At 43.9% G+C, this 22,731-nt stretch overlaps 1 protein-coding gene across 1 annotated transcript in view; it reads right to left on the bottom strand.

The window, feature by feature from the left end:
• Nucleotides 1-20,076: 20,076 nt before the first annotated feature.
• mcf2a (MCF.2 cell line derived transforming sequence a) overlaps nt 20,077-22,731 on the bottom strand; it is a 176,088-nt gene continuing 173,433 nt past the window's right edge. Inside the window, exon 30 of the mRNA XM_073057769.1 lies at nt 20,077-20,681. Within this exon, the coding sequence (XP_072913870.1) occupies nt 20,638-20,681 (44 nt within the window). The 3' untranslated portion in view covers nt 20,077-20,637. The remainder of the gene's footprint in view (nt 20,682-22,731) is intronic.

Here is a 22,731-nt window from a genome sequence, read left to right on the forward strand (position 1 = left end):
TCCATTGAACTTTGGCCAGCTCCTCCCTCATAGCTCCATAGTTCCCTTTGTTCAACTGTAATACTGACACATCTAATTTTCCCTTCTCCTTCTCAAATTGTAGGTTAAAACATATCATATTATGGTCAGTAAGAGTGTTAAAGTTATGGGGAGAAAGCCGGTAACCTTTGATACCCTTACTAATCAGGTGTGGTTGAGGAAGATGCTAAATCAGCCATGTTGGGAATGCCAGAGCAGATTTGATGGGCTGAATGGTCTAATTTTGTTTCTGTGTGTAATGATCTTGAGTAGACTGTGGCAGGGGTAGGAGGGAGTATTGTTGTTGATAGTAATGTGTAGAGGAAAAAATGAAGACATGAGCGAGAGAGAGAGAGAGAGAGAGAGAGCGAGAGCGAGAGCGAGAGCGAGAGAGAGAGAGCGAGAGCGAGCGAGAGAGCGAGAGAGGGAGAGCGAGAGAGAGAGAGAGAGGGAGAGGGAGAGGGAGAGAGAGAGAGAGAGAGAGAGAGAGAGAGAGAGAGAGAGAGAGAGAGAGAGAGAGAGAGGGAGAGGGAGAGGGAGAGGGAGAGGGAGAGGGAGAGGGAGAGGGAGAGGGAGAGGGAGAGGGAGAGGGAGAGGGAGAGGGAGAGGGAGAGGGAGAGGGAGAGGGAGAGGGAGAGGGAGAGGGAGAGGGAGAGGGAGAGGGAGAGGGAGAGGGAGAGAGAGAGAGAGAGAGAGAGAGAGAGAGAGAGAGAGAGCGCGAGACAATAAATGCGCAATCTCGAGCACACATTTTGCTGGAGGAAAATCGATATATGTTGTTTTGATTGAAGATCCTTCAGCTGAACTCCTAAGAAAGAGGGGCAATAGCCATTATGAAAAGGACGGGAGATGGGGAAAGGGTGGAGCAGGTATTAGGTCTTAGAATCGAATTGACTTTATTTCTTACATCCTTCATATACATGAGGAGTAAAAATCTTTACATCTCCATCTAAATGTGTAATGTGCAATTTATAGCAATTTATAACAAATAGTATGTACACCAGGATAGTCGATATAACACAGAAATAGAGTTGTGTCAGCATGAATTAAGCAGTCTATGGTCTGGTGAATCCAGGTGAGAGGGAGTGGTAGGCAGGAAGGAGTGAGGGAGAGTGGGAATAATGTTGGAAGCTTGGAGGTGATATGTGGGTGCAGGTAAGAGGGAATGATGGACGAGGGAGTGAGGGAGAGTGGGAATAATGTCGGAAGCTTGGAGGTAATTTGTGGAAGTGACAAAGGACTGAAGATAATGGAATCTGATAGGAGAGGACAGCGGACCATGGAACACCGGAAGTGAGATGGGAACCAGAGGGAGGAATGCATAGGTGATGGGCAGATCGAGAAGGCATGGTGAGGGCTGATGATGCCAGGAAATTGAGGGGATAAAGGGACAGAGGTGAGTGAATACTAGAAGCTAGAGAAATCAATGTTGATGCCATCAGGTTGGAGACTACCAAAGCAGAATATGAGGTATTTCTAATCTGTCTAGCCTCAGTGTGACAGCACAGAAGGCTTTGGGCAGACATGTTAGGGTGGGAATGAGAAGATAAAGTGGCGGATCAGTGGGAAATCAACATTCAAAGTAAACTGATTATCAAAGTACATATATGTCACTCACACAACCCTAAGATTCATATACTTACAGGCATACTCAATAATTCTATAAAATAGTAACTACAACAGAATCAATGAAATACTGCCTTACAAGTGTTCAACCAGAGTGCAGAAGACAACAAGCTGCACAAATATAAAAACCAAGTAATAATGATAAGTAACCAATAAATATTGAGAACATGAGATGAAGAGTCTTTGAAAGTGAATGAATTGGTTGTGGGAACATTTCAATGATGCAGCAAGTGCAGTTGAATGACGTTATCTCCTTTGGTTCAAGAGACTGATGGTTGAGGGATAATAACTGTTCCTGAATGTGGTAGTGTGAGTCCCGAGACTCCTGGACCTACTTCCTGATGGCTACAGTGAGAAGAGAACATGTCCTAGGTGGCGGGGTCCCTGATGATGGATGATTCTTTCCTGTGACAGTATTTCAAGTAGATGTGCTCAGTGGTGGGGAGGGCTTTACCTATATGGTCTGGTCATATCCATTATTTTTTAATAGGATTTTCCATTCAAGGGCATTGGTTTTTCCATACCAGGCTGTGATGTTCCTTTGATTCGGATTGTGACAGTGGTGTCATGAACAAATTTGAATGTGACATTGGAACTGTGCTTAGCCTCACAGTCATAAGTGTAGAGCAAGTAGAGAGGGAACAAAGCACACAGCCTTGTGTGCACCTATGCTAATGAAGATCATGGAAGAGATGTTGCCAATCCAAACTAACTGGGTCTGCAAGTGAGGAAATCTAAGGTCCAACTGCACAACACGGTACTGAGGCCAAGATCTTGGAGCCTATTGATTAGTTTTGAGGGAATGGTGGTATTGTATGCTGATCTGTAGTTGATAAAGAGCATCCTCATGTATGCCTCTTGCTGACCAGATGATTCAGGTTGAATGCAGAGCCAAAGAGAGGGCATTCATTGTGGACTTGTTCCAGTAGGCAAGTTGGAGTGGATCTCAGTTTATTCCTTGTTCCCGGCTGGAGCGAGGATTAAACTGAGTTAGGGCAAGGTTAGTATGAAACAGGTATTTGACAGAAGGCACGGACTGGGTGGGTTGAAAGGTTCATCCCTTCCCCCACTTTCTTAATCCAGTTTCTGCCCACTTCCTTTCCAGTCCTGATGAAGGGAATAAACAGTCCCTTCATCAGTCCAACTGTTTATTCCCCTCCTTGGACAGTTGGTGGGAACTTGTGTTGTTAGTTCATTACAAAGCTGCACAGTCAGTGAGGGAGCTCCAGTGGGTGGTGAGTCTTTGGAATTCATTTCCACAGATGGCTGGGGAGACCAAATCTCTGGGTGTATCTAAAGCAGATGTTGATAGGTTCTTGATTAGTTAGGAAGGAAGGAGAATGAGATTGAGAAGGGTAATAAATCAGCCATGATGGAATGGCCTAATTCTGCTCCTACGTTTTATGGTAACATTGCGGTATAAAGCCAGAAATAGAGCTCTGACGGACTGTGATGTTTACACGTAAATGGGAAGGTTTACCACAAAGCCACAATACATGAATGATTCAGTAATTTGATACATTTAACAGCATCCCCTAGTTTACCGCAAACAATCTTTCTTCTCTTTTGATATAACAGAGCAGGGTTGAAATCATCCCCAGATGAATGCTCAAAGCACACAGCCTGGAGCAGCTTCTTGAAACTTCTGTTTTTCAGATTTGATTCCACTGAAATAGTTGGGAATGAATTTCTCTTCCTATTAACTCCCTTACTCTATTTAACAAATAAAGATTAGCTTTATTTGTCACATGTACATTGAAATATCAAACAAATGTCAATGAGTTGGAGTTGGATAATTGTGTTGTAGTTTGGTGATTGTGTTGGACTTAGATGCCTGTGTTAAAGACTGACTCTTGCAGTTGGAGATTGTGTTGGAGTTGGGTGACCGTATTGAAATTGAACTGTGTTGAAGATGGACTGTGTTAGAGTTGGGTGTCTGTATTGGAATTGGATAACTGTGAAGATGGAAGACTGTTAGAATTGGATGTCTGTGTTGACATTGGATGACTGTATGTGTGTGGGAGGGAAGAATGTGGTTTGTTTGTGTTGTTGTTGTTTTGTCATTTGTTGCATTGTGTTGTTCTGCTGAACATTCTGTGTATGCTACGTGGCAGCACTTGCTAGCTGCCCCAATACATAAAAATTGAGCAAAATTGGGCCATCTCTTATCAAGTTACGTGTATGTTACCATATAGACCATAAAACACAGGAACAGAATAAGGCCATTGTGGCTATTGAGTCTGCTCCCCCATTTTCCATCATACCTGATTTATTATCCTTCTCAATCCCATTCTCATGCCTTCTCCCCATAACCCCTGTCCCTGACTAATCAAGAACCTATCAACCTCCATCTTACATACACCCAAAGACTTGGCCTCCATAACCACCAATGGCAATGAATTCCACAGATTCACCACCCTCTGGCAAAAGAGATTTCTCCTCATCTCTGTTCTAAATGGACCTTACCTCTATTCTGAAGCTGCGCACTTTGGTCCCATTCTTACCCACTGTAAGAAAATCCTCTCCACATCCACTCTATCTGGGCCTTTGAATATTAGATAGGTTTCAATAAGATTCCCCCTCCCACCTTATTCTTCTAAACTCCAGCGAGTACAGGCCCAGAGCCATCAAATGCTCCTCATATGTTAACCTTTTCATTCCCGGAATCATTCTTGTGACCTCCTCTAGTCTCTCTCCAATACCAGCACATCCTTTCTTAGTTAAGGACACAGAACTGCTCACAATATTCCAAGTGCAGTCTCACCAATACCTTATAAAGCTTCAGCATTGAAGTCTAAACATATACTTCCTTGAGATTCATTTTCTTGCAGGCATCTACAGGTAACCAGCTGCTTTACTGAAGCAGAGAATGGAGCAGAGAGAGTCTATGGAGGGCTGGTTTCTGTGATGTACTGAGCTGTGTCCCACAAATCTCTGCAACGTTTTACAGTCATATTCCCTTTTGGCCCTCTCTGAGTTCTGGACTTGATGGTGGACGAGTCAGGAACCTGGATCTGAACACTGCAATGCAATGGGTCCAAGCTTGTTGAGTTACTGAGTGTGCACAAAATAGACTGGGCAAATGGATGTAAATGATATTTATAGCAACTCTTTGAAAGTATCTCTATTCCATATTCTTTGCATTATAATCATATAACAATTACAGCACAGAAACAGGCCATCTTGACCCTTCTAGTCCGTGCCGAATGCTTACTCTCACCTCGTCCCACTGACCTGCACTCAGCCCATAACCCTCCATTCCTTTCCTGTCCATATACTTACCCAATTTTACTTTAAATGACTATATCGAACCTGCCTCTACCACTTCTACCGGAAGCTCGTTCCACACAGTTACCACTCTCTGAGTAAAGAAATTCCCCCTCGTGTTACCCCTAAACTTTTGCCCCCTAACTCTCAACTCATGTCCCCTTGTTTGAATCTCCCCTACTCTCAATGGAAAAAGCCTATCGACATCAACTCTATCTACTCCCCTCATAATTTTAAATACCTCTATCAAGTCTCCCCTCAACCTTCTACACTCCAAAGAATAAAGACCTAACTTGTTCAACCTTTCTCTATAACTTAGGTGCTGAAACCCAGGTAACATTCTAGTAAATCTCCTCTGTACTCTATTTTGTTAACATCTTTCCTATAATTCAGTGACCATAACTGCACACAATAATCCAAATTTGGCCTTACCAATGCCTTGTACAATTTTAACATTACATCCCAACTCCTATACCCAATGCTCTGATTTATAAAGGACAGCATACCAAAAGCTTTCTTCACCACCCTATCTACTTCACCACCCTTCAGGGAACTATGACCATTATTCCTAGATCACTCTGTTCTACTGCATTCCTCAATGCCCTACCATTTACCATGTATGTCCTATTTTGATTAGTCCTACCAAAATGTAGCACCTCACACTGGCATTAAACATTAAAGCATTAAACTCCATCTGCCATCTTTCAGCCTACTCTTTTAACTGGCCTAAATCTCTCTGCAAGCTTTGAAAACCTACTTCATTATCCACAACGCCACCTATCTTAGTATCATCTGCATGCATACTAATCCAATTTACCACCCTATCATCCAGATCATTAATGTATATGACAAACAACATTGGACCCAGTACAGATCCCTGAGGCACACCACTAGTCACCGGCCTCCAACCTGACAAACAGTTATCCACCACTATTCTCTGGAATCTCCCATCCAGCCACTGTTGAATCCATTTTACTACTTCAATATTAATACCTAACGATTGAACCCTCCTAACTAACCTTCCACGTGGAACCTTGTCAAAGGCCTTACTGAAGTCCATATAGACAACATCCACTGCTTTACCCTCACCAACTTTCCTTGTAACCTCTTCAAAAAATTCAATAAGATTCGTCAAACATGACCTTCCACGCACAAATCCATGTTGACTGTTCCTAATCAGACCTTGTCTATCCAGATAAATATATATACCATCTCTAAGAATGCTTTTCATTAATTTACCCACCACTGACATCAAACTGACAGGCCTATAATTACTAGGTTTACTCTTAGAACCCTTTTTAAACAATGGAACCACATGAGCAATACGCCAATCCTCTGGCACCATCTCCATTTCTAATGACATTTGAAATATTTCTGTCAGAGCCCCTGCTAATTCTACACTAACTTCCCTCAAGGTCCTAGGGAATATCCTGTCAGGACCCAGAGATTTATCCACTTTTATATTCTTTAAAAGTGCCAGAACTTCCTCTTCTTTAATCATTATAGTTTCCATAACTACCCTATTTGTTTCCCTTACCTTACACAATTCAATATCCTTCTCCTTAGTGAATACCGAAGAAAAGAAGTTGTTCAAAATTTCCCCCATCTCTTTTGGCTTCACACATAGCTGTCCACTCTGATTCTCAAAGGGACCAATTTTATCCCTCACTATCCTTTTGCTATTAATATAACTGTAGAAACCCTTTAGATTTATTTTCAACTTACTTGCCAAAGCAACCTCAAATCTTGTTTTAGCTTTTCTAATTTATTTCTTAAGATTCTTTTTACATTCTTTATATTCCTCGAGCACCTCATTTACTCCATGCTGCCTATATTTATTGTAGATATCTCTCTTTTTCTGAACCAAGTTTCCAATATCCCTTGAAAAACCTGGCTCTCTCAAATTTTTAACCTTTCCTTTCAACCTTACAGAAACATAAAGATTCTGGATGCTCAAAATTTCACCTTTAAATGACCTCCATTTCTCTATTACATCCTTTCCATAAAACAAATTGTCCAATCCACTCCTTCTAAATCCTTTAGCATCTCCTCAAAGTTAACATTTCTTCAATCAAAAATCTCAACCCTGGGTCCAGTCCTATCCTTCTCCATAATTATATTGAAACTAATGGCATTGTGATCACTGGACCCGAAGTGCTCCCCAACACATACCTCCGTCACCTGACTTATTTCATTCCCTAACAGGAGATCCAACACTGCCCCTTCTCTAGTCAGTACCTCTATGTATTGCTCCTCCAATTCTCGCTCACCATTAGGTGGTCTAGGATACACCCCTGTAAGTGTTACTACACCTTTCCCATTCCTCAATTCCACTCAAATAGTCTCCCTAGATGAGCCCTCTAATCTATCCTGCCAGAGCACTGCTGTAATATTTTCTCTGACAAGCAATGCTGCACCTCCCCCTCTTGTCCCTCCAATTCTATCACACCTGAAGCAATGAAATCCAGGAATATTTAGTTGCCAATCACACCCCTCCTGCAACCATGTTTCACTAATAGCTACAACATCATATTTCTAGGTATCAATCCATGCTCTAAGCTTATCCACCTTTCTTACAATGCTCCTAGCATTAAGATAAATGCATTTAAGAAATTCTCCACCTCTTCCTCTCTGTTTATCACTAACGGTGCAAACAACTTTACTATCTTCTTTTTCTTCCTTCTCCCATACATCTGTTCCTACACTCTGGTTCCCCTCCCCCCTTGTACCTAGTTTAAATCCTCTGGAGCCTCTCTAGCAAACCTACCTGCAAGAATATTTGTCCCCCTCCAGTTCAGATGTAAACTGTCCCGACGGAACAGGTCCCACCTTCCCTGGAAAACTGCCCAATTATCTATAAATCTGAAGCCCTCCCTCCTGCACCATGTCTTCAGCCACGTGTTGATCTGCACTATCTTACTATTTCTAAACCCACCTGCACGTGGCACTGGTAGCAATCCTGAGATTGCTATCCTGGAGGTCCTGTCCTTTAACTTGGTGCCTAACTCCCTAAACTCACCTTTCAGGACCTCCTCACTCTTCCTACCCACGTCATTGGTCCCTACATGGACCACGACATCCAGCTGCTCACCCTCCTTCTTGAGAATACTGAGAACTCGATCCGAGATATCGCGGACCCTGGCACCAGAGAGGCAACAGACCATCTGGGATTCTCAATCTCTTCCGAAGAACCTCCTATCTGTCCCCCTAACTATCGAATCCCCTACCACTACTGCTCTCCTCTTTTCCCTCCTTCCCTTCTGAGCTGAGGGTCCAGACTCAGTGCCAGAGACACAACCACTGCAACTTGTCCCTGGTAGGTCGTCCCCACCAACAGTATCCAAAACGATATACTTATTATTGATGGGAATGGCCACAGGGGTGCTCTGCTTTTCCTGTCTATTCCCCTTCCCTCTCCTGACAGTCACCCAACTGCCTGTCTCCTGACTCTTAGGGGTGACTATCTCCCTGAAACTCCTGTCTATTTCTGCCTCTGCCTCCTGCATGATCCGAAGTTCATCCAGCTCCAGCTCCAGTTCCCTAACTCGGTTTGTCAGGAGCTGCAGCTGGATGCACCTTTTGCAGGTGTAGTCATCAGGGACAATTGTGCTCACCCTGACTTCCCACATACTGCAAACGGAGCACTCAACTGCCCTAACTGCTGCCTCCATTACCTATCCTAAATTAATTAGATTAATTAAAGGAGCTTACCCGGCCTTATCTCACCTGGAGTGAAGCTCGTACTCAGCCTCTGCTCGCTGAAGCCTCTCGAGCCAAAGCCTTCCTACTCTGTCTCCCACTACTCTGACACCCACTACTCCATTGCCCGCTCCGTTAATCTGCTTGCTTTTTAAATTCCCCTGCTGATCTCAGAGGCCGACCTTCACGCACTTGCGCAGTCGTGCCCCGTTCAAACTGCTGAAGAAATAACTACCCCTTCTCAATCTGCTCCTTCGAAAGCAGTTTGCTTCCAGCTAGCTGATCCTGCACATTCTGTGGAAATGTCACCCCACACCTCCAACAGAGAACAGCAGAGACCCTTCGGCCTGTCTGTTACCTGTCGATGCGGCACGGGACAGGCCTCCCAGTTCAGTGAGCTGCACAACTCAGCCACCCACCAAGTTAACCCGAGCCTAATGACAGGACAACTCTCAATGACCAATTAGCCAGTACACTTTGGAACGTGAGGGGAAACCAGGAGCACCCAGAGGAAACTCACGCAGTCACGGGGAGAAAATACAAACTCCTTACAGAATTGAACTTTGAACTCCCACTCTTCAGGTTGCAATAGTGTCACACTAACCACTATGCTACTGTAGCACCTTAAGCTGGGCTGACTTTTTAACCTATTTGAGGATCAGTCTAACTCTCCCCTCCTACAAAACCCTCCATTTTTCTATCATCCATGTGCCAATCTAAGAGTGTATTAAATATATCTGCCCCTACCACCACCTCGGGCAGCATATTCCATGCACCCACCAATCTCTGTGTAAAAAGACTACCTCTGGCATCCCCCCTATACTTTCCTCTGATCACCCTAAAATTACGCTGCCTCATATTAGCTATTACTACCCTGGGAACAAGTCACTGGCCGTCCACTTGACCTCAATGAAGTCACCCTCCTTTGTTCCAAAGACCTGCTCTCTAATTCAGGCAGCATCCTGGTAAATCTCCTGTGCATCCTCTCTAAAGCTTCCCAAGGCTGAGTGAAGCGATGGAGTGAAGGGAGAAGTGCTGGGGCCCGTAGGGCTGCTGGGGAGGGACATCAAGGAAGCTGATCTGACAAAGAAGAATTGTTGGATGTTGTTTACTTGAATTTCAGAGGGCCTTGGACAAAGTGCCACACATGAGGCTGCTTAATAAGATAAGAGCCCGTGGTTTTTCAGGATCGATACCAGCATAGGTAGATGATTAGCTGACTGGCAGGAGATAAAGAGTGGGAATAAAGAGAGCTGTTTCTGGTTAATACATACAAAATGCTAGAGGAACTCAGCAGGCCAGGCAGCATCTACGGAAAAGGGTAAACAGTTGACGTTTTGGGCCAAGACCCTTCTTCAGGACTCTTTACTCTTTTCCATAGAGGTCCTCCAGCCTTTTGTGTGTGTTACTTGGATTTCCAGCATCTACAGACTTTCCTGCCTTTTCTGGTTGCCTGCCATTTGCTAATAGTGTTCCACAGGCATTCATGTTGGGACGGCTTCTTTACACGTTATATGTCTTGATCTAGATGATGGAATTGTGGCCAAGTCTGCAGACAATACAAAGAATTGTGGAGGACAAGTAGTGTTAAGAAAGCAGGAAGTCTGCAAAAGAACAGACGGATTAGGAGAATGGGCTAAGAAGTGTTAGACGGAACACAGTGTAGGGAAGTGTACATTGGTAGAAGGAATACAGACATAGACTATTTTCTAAATGGGAAGAAAATGCAAAAATCAAAAGTGCAAAGGGATTTGGGAGTCCTAGAGTAGGATTCCTTAAAGGTTAACTTGCAGGATGAGTTGGTGTTAAGGAAGATAAATGGAATGTGAGCATTCATTTTGGGAAGACTAGAATATAAAATCAAGGATGAAATGCTGAGGCTTTATAAGGCATTGGTCAGCATGCACAGAGTGTCAAGAGCAGTTCTGGGCCACTTATCCAGGAAAAGATGTGCTGGCATTGGAGAGGGTTCAGAGGAGGCTCACAAGAATGATTCCAGGAATGAAAGGGTTACCATATGAGGAGCATTTGAGGGCTCTGAGTATGTACTCACTGGAGCTCAGAAGAACGAGGGGGGATCTAATCGAAATCTATCGAATATAGAAAGGCTTAGACAGAGTGGATGTGACAAGGATGTTTCCTAATCGGGGAGTCTTCGATTTTCAGAATTTTCAGATTTTAGAATTTCAGAATGGAGAGGTATCCCTTTAAAACAGAGATTTAATTGCTTTAGCTAGAGGGTGGTTAATCTGTGGAATTCATTACCACAGACGGCTCATTGGCTATCTTTAAAGCGGAGGCTGATAGGTTCTTAATTAGTCAGGGCATCAAAGGCTACTGTGAAAAGACAGAGTGGCTTGAGGGGAATGATAAATCAGCCATAATGGAATGGCTTACTTCTGCTTCTACATTCTTGGGGTTTATGGTGCTATCTGAACATGAAATAAAGTGGAGAGCATGGAAGACCATGATCGTAGAGTGATACTGTCCACGCTGACTGTGTTGCCTGGTGAGCTAACCCCATCTACCCATATTTTATGAACATGGTAGGCATGCTAATGTTGGCACCGGAAGGTGTGGTGACACTTACAGGCTGCCCCAGCTCATCGTTAGGTTTTGTTGATGGAGCAGACTCGATGGGCTAAATGGCCTAATTCTGCTCCCATGTCTTATGATCTTATGATTAATGTATGCAAAACATTTCACTATATTTTCAATGTACTGTACATGTGATAAATGAATCTGAATCTGATCTTGGCCCACAGCATTTGAAACCTCTTTTACTCAGTACTGATCTAAGGTACTCACCTCAGCCACTGTTTCTGGCGGTTCATTCCAAACACACACCATTCTCTGCAGGAAGAAGCTGCCCCTAATGTCCCTTTAAAATCTCTGAACTCTGATCTTAATCGTATGGCCCTCTTATTTTTAGCCAACCCTTCCATAAGGCCATGGGCCATTCATCCCAAGTCGGCTCAATCATGGAAAGTTTATTGTCCCCCTCAAACCCATTCTCCGTTATCTTTGACACCCTGACTACTCAAGAACCTATGGAACTCCACTTTAAATATAGTATCATAGAAATGTATAGCACAAGAATGTGCCTATTGGCCCATCCAGTCCATGCTGAGCCATTTAAACTGCCTCCTCCCATTGACCTGTACTGAGACCACCGCCCTCTATACCCCTACCATCCACGTACCTATCAAACTTCACTTAAACATTGTAATCAAGCTTGTATGCATAACTGTGCTGGCAGCTCGTTCAACACTCACAACCCTCCGAGTAAAGAAATTTCCCCTTAAACGTTTCACCTTTCACCCCTAATCCATGACCTGTGGTTGTAGTCCCACCCAACCTCAGTGGAAAAAGCCTGCTTGCACTCACTAAACCTACACCCACCATAACTTTGTATACTTCTATCAAATCTCTTAATCTTCTGGCAAATGAATTACAATGTCAGAAAGCGTACAGTCATGCACTTTGGTAGAAGAAATAAATGGGCAGACTATTATTTAAATGGGGAGAGAATTCAAAGTTCTGAGATGTAACGGACTTGGGAGTCCTCATGCAGGATACCCTTAAGGTTAACCTCCAGGTTGAGTCGGTCGTGAAGAAGGCGAATGCAATGTTGGCATTCATTTCTAGAGGAATAGAGTATAGGAGCAGGGATGTAATGTTGAGGATCTATAAGGCACTGGGAAGACCTCACTTGGAATACTGTGAGCAGTTTTAACCATATAACCATATAACCATATAACAATCACAGCACGGAAACAGGCCATTCCGGCCCTCCTAGTCCGTGCCGAACTCTTAATCTCACCTAGTCCCACCTACCCGCACTCAGCCCATAACCCTCCACTCCTTTCCTATCCATATACCTATCCAATTTTACCTTAAATGACATAACTGAACTGGCCTCTACTACTTCTACAGGAAGCTCATTCCACACAGCTATCACTCTCTGAGTAAAGAAATACCCCCTCGTGTTTCCCTTAAACTTTTGCCCCCTAACTCTCAAAGTTTTGGGTTCCTTATTTAAGAAAGGATGTGCTGACATTGGAGAGGGTTCAGAGAAGATTCACTAGAATGATTCTGGGAATGAGAGGGTTAACATATGAGGAACGTTTGACCACTCTTGGACTGTACTCCTTGGAGTTTAGAAGAATGAGGGGGGACCTCATAGAAACATTCCGAATGTTGAAAGGCATGGACAGAGTGGATGTGACAAAGTTGTTTCCCATGGTGGGGGAGTCTAGTACGAGAGGACATGACTTGAGGATTGCAGGGCGCCCATTCAGAACAGAGATGAGAAAAAAATTTTTTAAGCCAGAGGGTGGTGAATCTATGGAATTTGTTGCCACGGGCGGCAGTGGAGGCCAAGTCATTGGGTATATTTAAAGCAGAGATTGATAGGTATCTGAGTAGTCAGGGCATCAAGGGTTATGGTGAGAAGGCGGGGGAATGGGACTAAAGGAGAGATTGGATCAGCTCATGATGAAATGACGGAGCAGACTCGATGGGCCGAATGGCCGTCTTCTGCTCCTTTGTCTTATGGTCTATTCCCAGATCCCTTTGTTCTACTACACTCCTCAGTGCCCTACCGTTCACCGTGAAAACCTGCCCTGGCTGGTCCTACTGAAGGGCAACACCTCACACTTGTCTGCATTAAATTCCATCTGCTATTTCAGCCCATTTTTCCAAATTTTCCAGATCCCACTGCAAGCCATGATAGTCTTCCTTGCTGTCCACTACACTCCCAATTGTGGTGTCATCTGCAAGTTTGCAGATCCAGATTATCATCCTGATTGTTGATATAGACGACAGACAACAAAGGACACAGTACCCATCCCTGTGCCACACCAGTGGTCACAGGCCTCCAGTTAGGGAGGCAACCATCTACTACCACTCTCTGGCTTCTCCCACAAAGCCAATGACTAACCCAATTTACTACCTCATTCTGAATGCCAAGCCACTGAACATTCTTGACCAGCCTCCCATGCAGCACCTTGTCAAATGACAAGGTCATTGTCTACATGCTAAAGTCATGCAGACAATATCCACTGCCAAGCCTTCATCAACTTTCCCAGTAATTTTCTCAAAAATACTCTAGAAGATTGATGAAATATGACCTATCATGCACAAAGCCATGACGACGATCCTTAATCAGCCCATGTTTTTCCAAATACTCATATATCGGGTCCCTCAAAGTACTTTCCAATAACTTTCCCATTACTGACATGGAAACCATGTTGGGTGTATTTAAGGCAGAGATTGATAGGTTCTTGATTGGCCATGGCATCAAAGGTTATGGGGAGAAGGCCAGGGAGTGGGACTGAGGAAGGGAGAAAAGGATCAGCCATGACTGAATGGTGGAGTAGACTCGGTAGGCCAAATGGCTTAGTTCTGCTCATGTCTTATGGCCTACGGTCTTATGTTATTGATATCAGGCTCACCGGCCTATAACCTCCTTGTTTATTTTTAGAACCTTTCTTAAACAGCAGGACAAAATTGGCTATCCTCCAATAATTCAGCATCTCACCTGTTGATAAGGATGATCTAAATATTTCTGCACTTGTCCCCCATAGGATCCAAGGGAACATTTTGTCAGGCCCTATGGATTTATCCACCCTGATTTGTCTCAAGACAGCAAAGTCCTCCTCCTTCATAATCTGTATAGAGTCCATGTTGATGCCTTTTTGTCTTACTTCGATAGACTCTGTGCCCATCTCCTGAGGAAATACAGATGCAAGAAATTCATTTAAGATTTCCCCCATCTCTTTTGGCTCCACACATGAATTACAATTCTGATCTTCCAGAGCACCAATTTTGTCCCTTGCAATCCTTTTGCTCTTAACATATCTTTAGAATCCATTAGGATTCACCTTCACCTTATCTGCTAAGGCAACCTTATGCCTTCTTTTTGCCTCCTTGATTTATCTCGTGTGTTCTCTTGCACAACGCCTTGTCATGCTCTGGGATTTATCCACCCTGATTTGCCTCAGGGTAGCAAACACTTTGTCCTTTATAATCTGTACAGGGTCCATGAAGTTGGTGTCACTTTGCCTCACTTCTACAGACTCTGAGTCTGGCTGCTGAGTAAATACAGAAGCAAAGGATTTATTTAAGATAAAACATAGAAAACCTACAGCAAATACAGGCCATTCGGCCCACAATGCTGTGCTAAACATGTAGTTACTTCAGAAATTACCTAGGGTTACCCATAGCCCTCTATTTTTCTAAACTCTATGTACATATCCAAGAGTCCCTTAAAAGAGCCTATTGTATCCGCCTCCACCACCATCACCGCAAGCCCGTTCCACACACTCACCATCCTCTGCATAAAAAACTTATCCCGACATCTCCTCTGTACCTACTTGCAAGCACCTTAAAACTGTGCCCTCTCATGTTAGCCATTTTAGCTTTGGGGAAAAACCCTCTGACTATCCACACCATCAATGCCTCTCATCATCTTATATACCTCTAGCAGGTCACCTCTCAGTTGCCGTTGTTCCAAGGAGAAAAAGTCAAGTTCATTCAACCTATTCTCATAAGCCATGCTCCCCAATACAGTCAACATCTTCATAAATCTCCTCTGCACCCTTTCTATAGTTTCCACATCCTTCCTATAGTGAGGTGACCAGAACTGAGGACAGTACTCCAAGTGGGGTCTGACCAGGGTCCTATACATCTGTAACATTACCTCTCAGCTCTTGAACTCAATCCCACGTGCTCATTAAAGGCCAATCCACCATATGCCTTGTTAACCACAGAGTCAACCTGCGCAGCTGCTTTGAGCGCCCTATGGACTCAGACCCCAAAATCCCTCTGATCCTTCACACTGGTAGGAGTCTTACCATTACTACTATATTCTGCCATTATATTTGACCTATCAAAATGAACCACTTCACACTTATCTGGGTTGAACTCCATCTGCCACTTCTCAGCCCAGTTTTACATCCCATCAATGTCCCGCTGTAACCTCTGACAGCCCTCCACACTATCTACAGCACCCCCAACCTCCCTCATTTGTTTTGGTTCCACATATGGATTATCATTCTAGACTCCCAGAGGATCAATTTTGTCCTTTGCAATCCTTTTGCTCTTAACAGATCTGTAAAATTCATTTGGATTCTCCTTCACCTTGTCTACTAGAGTAATTTCATGCTGCCTTTTAGCCCCCCTGATTTTTTTCTTAAGCATTCTCTTACATTTCTTATACACCATAAGCACTTCATTTGTTCCAATTTGTCTATACCTGCTATACACCTTTTTTCTCTTAACCAGGGCCTCAATATCTCTGGAAAACCCCAGTTCCCTACACCAGTTATCTTTACCTTTTATTCTGACAGGCACATACAAGCATTGTACTCTGAAAATTTCATTTTTGAAGGCCTCCCACTTACCAAGTACCTTTGCTAGAAAACAGCCCATCCCAATCAACACTTGCCAGATCTTTTCTGATACCATCAAAATTAGCCTTTCTTTAGAATCTCAATCGATAAACCAGACCTATCTTTTTGCATATTTGCTTTGAAACTAATGGCACTGTGGTCACTGGATGCAAAGTGTTCATCTACACAAACTTCTGTCACTTGTCCTGTCTCATTCCCCAATAACAGACTCTTCCACACACTTCTTGGGACTTCTATGTACTGGTTGAGAAAACTTTCTTGAACATTTGACAAACTATCCCATCTAGTCCATTCACAATATTGGAGTCCCAGTCAACATGTGGGAAGTTAGAATTGTCACTATAATAACCTTATGTTTCTTGCAACAATTATTGACCTGATCTTCCCAGCTGTCTGTGGCAATGAACTCCATAGATTCTCCACCCTCTTGATAAAGAAATTCCTCCTCATCTCTCTTCTAGGTGGATGTCCCTCTATTGTGAGGCTGTGCCATCAGGTCCTAGATTCCCCCACTAGGAAAAATCCTCTCCACAACCACTCTAGGCTTGGGGAAGAGGACTATTCATGTTGAAGACAAAAGACTCTAGTGGAGTCTAGTTGAGCTGGAAGTCTGTAATTAGTGTTGTTTCACAGGGATCTGTGCTGGGACTTCTGTTGTTTGTGATGTATATGAATTACCTAGATGAAAATATAGATGGGTGGGTTACTTATTTATTTATTGACATTAGTAAATTTGTGAATGATACCAAGATTGGTAGAGTTGTAGATAGTGTAGAAGACTGGCAAAGTATACAGTGCGATATAAATCAGTTGGAGTTATGGGCAGAGAAATGGCAGAAAGAGTTTAACCCAGATAAATGTGATGTGTTGTACCTTGGTACAGCAAATGCAAGGGAACAGTACACTGTATGTCTTTGGACTGTGGGAGGGAACTGGAGAACCCAGAGAAAACACACATGCATACGAGAAGGAATGTACAAACTTTCTTACAGAGAACGTTGGAATTGAACTCTGAGCTCTGACGCAGCCCACAGTAATATCATCACGTTAACCGCTACACTATCATGGCCCTTGTGCCTTTACAAGTTGATAAGAAAAGAAAAACAAGAAATTCAAGGGAAGAGGGGAGAAATTCTTTGAGTTTTATTTATTACTATGTACAGATGTTGCCTGTTCAGTGAAGGTTCTATAGTCACCTGTATGTGCTCTAAGTGACAAAGGCAATGGATTTAAAATAAGTATGCAAGAATTGGACTTTGTGCCTTGTACGTTGTTGTAGCAAGTTGCATCATGCATTGGAGATGTTTGAACCCCAGACCAACCTGATATGGGGACACAGCTGCAGCATGGAAAAACCATGTCAGTTTCACACCATCCACCGGAAACAGCCCGAACATGTCTTGAGCTCAAGGAGAGAGGAGGAGGAACTGATTCCTCAGTCCAACCATGTTCTCAACAAGCACCGAGCACCCCCTCTGCTGATTTGCAACTGAAATATCAGACAGATCGACTATAATATCTTTAAATTCTACTCACCTAAAATCACAATGAATCCACTTTCTACAAACCTGTGGTTACTGTTGAAACCAATCCCCTGATTAAGGTACAACCGCCAGCGTCACACGCAGAGGGAAACGGGGATGGGGAGCAGGTCCTCAGTATCAGGATTCCAGCTCAAGGACGCATAATGAGTGAGGGTTTCCTCTTTGTTCTTGAACTTGTGAAAGTGGAGAGAGAGGGTCTTTCTAATGTTGTATTCACCAATGCTGGTCCAGTGCTGGGATATTGCAGTATCTACAGGCTGATCTGTGCAGGATGGAGTGCATGTTGCAATGGCCAGAACATCATGAACAACTGCATCACCCCAAAATGGCAAGACATTGAGTATGATTGGCACCTGGAGCTAGCCAGGAGATCTGGGATGGAGGCTTCAAATCCAGCCAGCAAACTTCCCTTTCACTCAGTGTTGTTGATGGAAACCCAATGATTATGCCACATTAATCCAGAGAATTTGAGTTAATTTTAAAAGGGGAACCTACTCATGGTCCAGTAATGTTACAGGCCCAGTTATCCAGAGATCTGCACTAATTATCCTGCAAGTCTGAGAATTGGATTTCACTTTAAAATGTCTGGGAAAGAGATGCTGGACTTGACCAAGTTGTTGTATAGCTGCTAGACTGTTATAGAAAGCCAATCAGTTCAACAATGTCATTGAGAGAAGCTCATTTTGGGCTAGAGATGATCCAGGTTCTTTACTAACTGACTCTTAACCTATCTCTAAATGACTCACAGCAGGACCATGAGGAATGAAGAGTGAGCTACTAGCCTTCCTACGTAAAGAGCAATAAGGCATGGTATACAAGTTGCATATATAGGTTGCTGGTGAGGCCACACTGTGTACAGGTTTGCTCACCCTGTTATAGGGAAGGCGTGCTTAAACTAGAAAGAATGCAGAGAAGATTTACGAGGATGTTGCGAGGACTTTTTGAGAGGTTGCCAAGCCAGGTCTTAACTCCCTGGAGTACAGAAGGATGAGGGTTGAACTTTATAACAGAGAAGGTGGATGGTATCAGCCTTTTCTCCAGGGTAGGGAAGTCTAAAACTAAGAAGTATAGATTTAGGATGAAAGGGGAAACCTTTTCACACAGAGGTTGGTGAGCGGGGAGAGAGAGGGTGATAGGGAGAAAGGGAGTGAGAGAGACAAGGATAGAGAGAGAGAAGTGGAGGGCTGAAAGGCAAATAAAGAAAAGGGAGAGGGGAAGGGGCAATGAGAGAAGGGAGAGAGGGGTGGGGTATAGGGAGAGGGAAGAGGAGTGATGAGAGTGGAAGTGGGAGAGAGGGAAGAAAGGTGGGGAGAGAGAAAAAGGGGAAAAAGAATGAAGAGGAAGAGAGGAAGAAGAGGAAGCACGATAAGAAGGACTGAGAGGGGACAGGAGATTTACCTCCTTTTTCACTGAATGCACTGTATGTTACTGGGGTTAATGGAAGCAGGATAAAAGGAGAATACTCTGACTTCACACAGGTTAGCATGTAGCTACACAGCTCGGAACAAATTCCTGCTCTAGGTTCCCCGGAATTATGATGTGAAAGTTGACAAAAATGCAAGCAATGTGCCCTGATGTAGAAAGGCAGGTGAGAACATTTGTAGATTCAGCTCATGAACAAGCACAATACGATTAATCTTGGAGAGGGTTGGTCCCAACATCTCAGCCACTTCCTGTGAGCTCTGAATCTGATTGGATGATGATCTCCGAAAGAGTTGGGATATAATGTTGAGTTGTATAAGACGTTGGTGAGGACCTATTTGGAGGATTTCTACAAATAATGTAATTATTTCAAATGTAGCAAATTACTACACGATTTGCAATCTTTGAACATAATGGAATAATTTTCCTACAGGAAAGATGTAAATAAGATTGAAAGAGTACGGAGAAAATTTACAAGGATGTTGCTGGGACTTGAGGACCTGAATTACAAGGAGAGATTGAATGGGTTAGACTTTATTCCCTGGAGCATAGGAGTTAATAGAGATATACAAAATTATGAGGGTATAGATAGAGTAAACTGGCTTTTTCCACTGATGGCTGAGACTAAAACTACAGGTTATAGGTTAAGGGTGAAAGGTGAAATATTTAAGGGGAACTTCTTCACTGGTGCGAGTGTGGAACAAGCTGCCAGCAGGAGTGTGGGTTCGATTTCAACATTGAAGAGAATTTTGGGTAGATACATGAATGGGAAGGGTGTGGGGGGTAATGGTCCGTTTGTGTGTCGACGGAACTAGGTGGAATAACAGTTTGGCATAGACTAGATGGGCTGAATGGCCTGTTCCTGTGCTGCAGTGTTCTATGACTCCAATGGACTATCTGACAATGAATGGATGCACACTCTGAAAAGAGCTTCTGTGTCCTTTAACCTGTCAACAGAACACAACTTGAACAATGTCAGCTGCCAACTGGAGGGTAAGATGTCACTGGGGAAAAGGGCACAATGACCCTTGGCAGTTCCCTGTGGTCGCAAATCAAGTATGAAAACATACCAACATACTAAAAACTTCCATAAGAAGCGTGACAGATATAATTACATATAAATATCAGCTATGATTGTCAACAATATCAACATATCAATGAAAACAGTGTATGAAAAATTCTTTCTGTGATAGAGCAACATTAATATCGTGGAGAATGTAAACATTATTTCCTCAAGATGATCTGGCATCCACTCACAGAGTACTCCGCAATCATAAGAGGAATTGCCTCTAGATGTCCAAATCCTTCAACCTGAGAACTCAGTCACAATTTGGGAGCAGATCTTTACAAACATGTCTTTGATTCCGTGTTGCGAGAGGTATGTTTCCTGTCGTTATATCCAGATTCTCACCACCAGGACTCTTGGAGTTTATTTACATGACTGCTCTGGGAAATGGTGCCACCTTGCATGTGTATCACGAGGTGGATAATGTTGGTCCTCATGGGTGAGAGAGGCATGTAGCAGAGGTGGGCAAACATTCAGCTTGTGATGCTCCTCCAAAAGAAAATGGAGATGTGGAGACAGAGAAGGATGAGATCTGAACTGTACCCAGAAGATCAGGACCAGAGATCCTGGAGTGTTCAGGTCAGAGAGAAGAACTAACTTTCCTGAACTTATGGAAATCCAAACCTGAAAGACAAAAAAAAGAGAGCCACACACTTCACGTTGAAACTGTGGACTGCAGGCAGCTTTTCTGCGCAGGTTTCCTGTCATTTTCAGATACGACAGACCACTACCTCTGAAGAATGACAGCAAACAGTCTTAAGCTCTTGAGTCTGAGTTCAAGGTTCTCCTGACTTAAATCGCAGCAAGAGGCTGAGAGCGAAGAGGTAAAAGAAGCTCGGAGAGAAGCTGTTTTTTTAAAAACTGATCGGGGCAAAGAGGCTAGACTGCGCAGGCGCGTGACGTAGCACGCCAAAGGTTTAAAAGAAAGACCGCCATATACAGCGGCCATCGTCGTAGTGGACTGAGGCAGAGTGAAATGGCTTTGGCGAGAACAGGCAGCGGCGAGGGTGAACGGGGCACGTCTGCGCAAGTGCGTGAAGGTCGGCCTCTGAGATCAGCGGGGGAATTTAAAAAGCCAGCAGAGGCTGAGGACGAGCTTCATTCCAGGTGAGGTAAGGCCTGGTAAGCTCCTTTAATTAATCTAATTATTTTAGGAGTAGGTAATGGAGGCAGCAGTTAGGGCAGTTGAGTGCTCCGTTTGCAGTATGTGGGAAGTCAGGGCGAGCACAGCTGTCCCTGATGACTACACCTGTAAAAGGTGCATCCAGCTGCAGCTCCTGACAAACCGAGTTAGGAAACTGGTTTCGGATCATTCGGGAAGCAGAGGCAGAAATAAACAGGAGTTACAGGGAGATAGTCACCCCTAAGAGTCAGGAGGCAGGCAGCTGGGGTGACTGTCAGGAGAGGGAAGGGGAATAGACGGAATGAGCAGAGCACCCGTATGGCCGTTCCCATCAACAATAAGTATACCGTTTTGGATACTGTTGGTGGGGACGACCTACCAGGGACAAGTTGCAGTGGTTGCGTCTCTGGCACCGAGACTGGACCCTCAGCTCAGAAGGGGAGGAGGGAACAGAGGAGAGCAGTAGTGATAGGGGATTCGATAGTTAGGGGGACAGATAGGAGGTTCTGTGGAAGAGATCGAGAATCCCGGATGGTCTGTTGCCTCCCTGGTGCCAGGGTCCGCAATATCTTGGATCGAGTCCTCAGTATTCTCAAGAGGGAGGGTGAGCAGCTGGATGTCGTGGTCCATGTAGGGACCAATGACGTGGGTAGGAAGAGTGAGGAGGTCCTGAAAGGTGAGTTTAGGGAGCTAGGTGCCAAGTTAAAGGACAGGACCTCCAGGATAGCAATCTCAGGATTGCTACCAGTGCCACATGCAGGTGGGTTTAGAAATAGTAAGATAGCGCAGATCAACATGTGGCTGAAGACATGGTGCAGGAGGAAGGGTTTAGATTTATAGATAATTGTGCAGTTTTCCAGAGAAGGTGGGACCTGTTCTGTTGGGACAGTTTACATCTGAACTGGAGGGGGACAAATATTCTTGCAGGTAGGTTTGCTAGAGAGGCTCCAGTGGATTTAAACTAGATATGAGGGGGGAGGGGAAACAGAGTGTAGATACGAGGGGGGAGGGGAAACAGAGTGTAGGAACAGATGTATGGGAGAAGGAAGAAAAAGACAGTAAAGTTCTTTGTACTATTAGAGATAAACAGAGAGGAAGAGGTGGATAAGCTTAGAGCATGGATTGATACCTAGAAATATGATGTTGTAGCTATTAGTGAAACATGGTTGCAGGAGGGGTATGATTGGCAACTAAACATTCCTGGATTTCGTTGCTTCAGGTGTGATAGAATTGGAGGGACAAGAGGGGGAGGTGTTGCATTGCTTGTCAGAGAAAATATTACAGCAGTGCTCTGGCAGGATAGATTAGAGGGCTCGTCTAGGGAGACTATTTGGGTGGAATTGAGGAATGGGAAAGGTGTAGTAACACTTATAGGGGTGTATTCTAGACCACCTAATGGGGAGCGAGAATTGGAGGAGCAATACATAGAGGTACCAACTAGAGAAGGGGCAGTGTTGGATCTCCTGTTAGGGAATGAAATAAGTCAGGTGACGGAGGTATGTGTTGGGGAGCACTTCGGGTCCAGTGATCACAATGCCATTAATTTCAATA

This window comes from Hemitrygon akajei, chromosome 10 (assembly GCF_048418815.1).
Source record: "Hemitrygon akajei chromosome 10, sHemAka1.3, whole genome shotgun sequence".
In the NCBI taxonomy this organism is placed as follows: Eukaryota; Metazoa; Chordata; class Chondrichthyes; order Myliobatiformes; family Dasyatidae; genus Hemitrygon; species Hemitrygon akajei.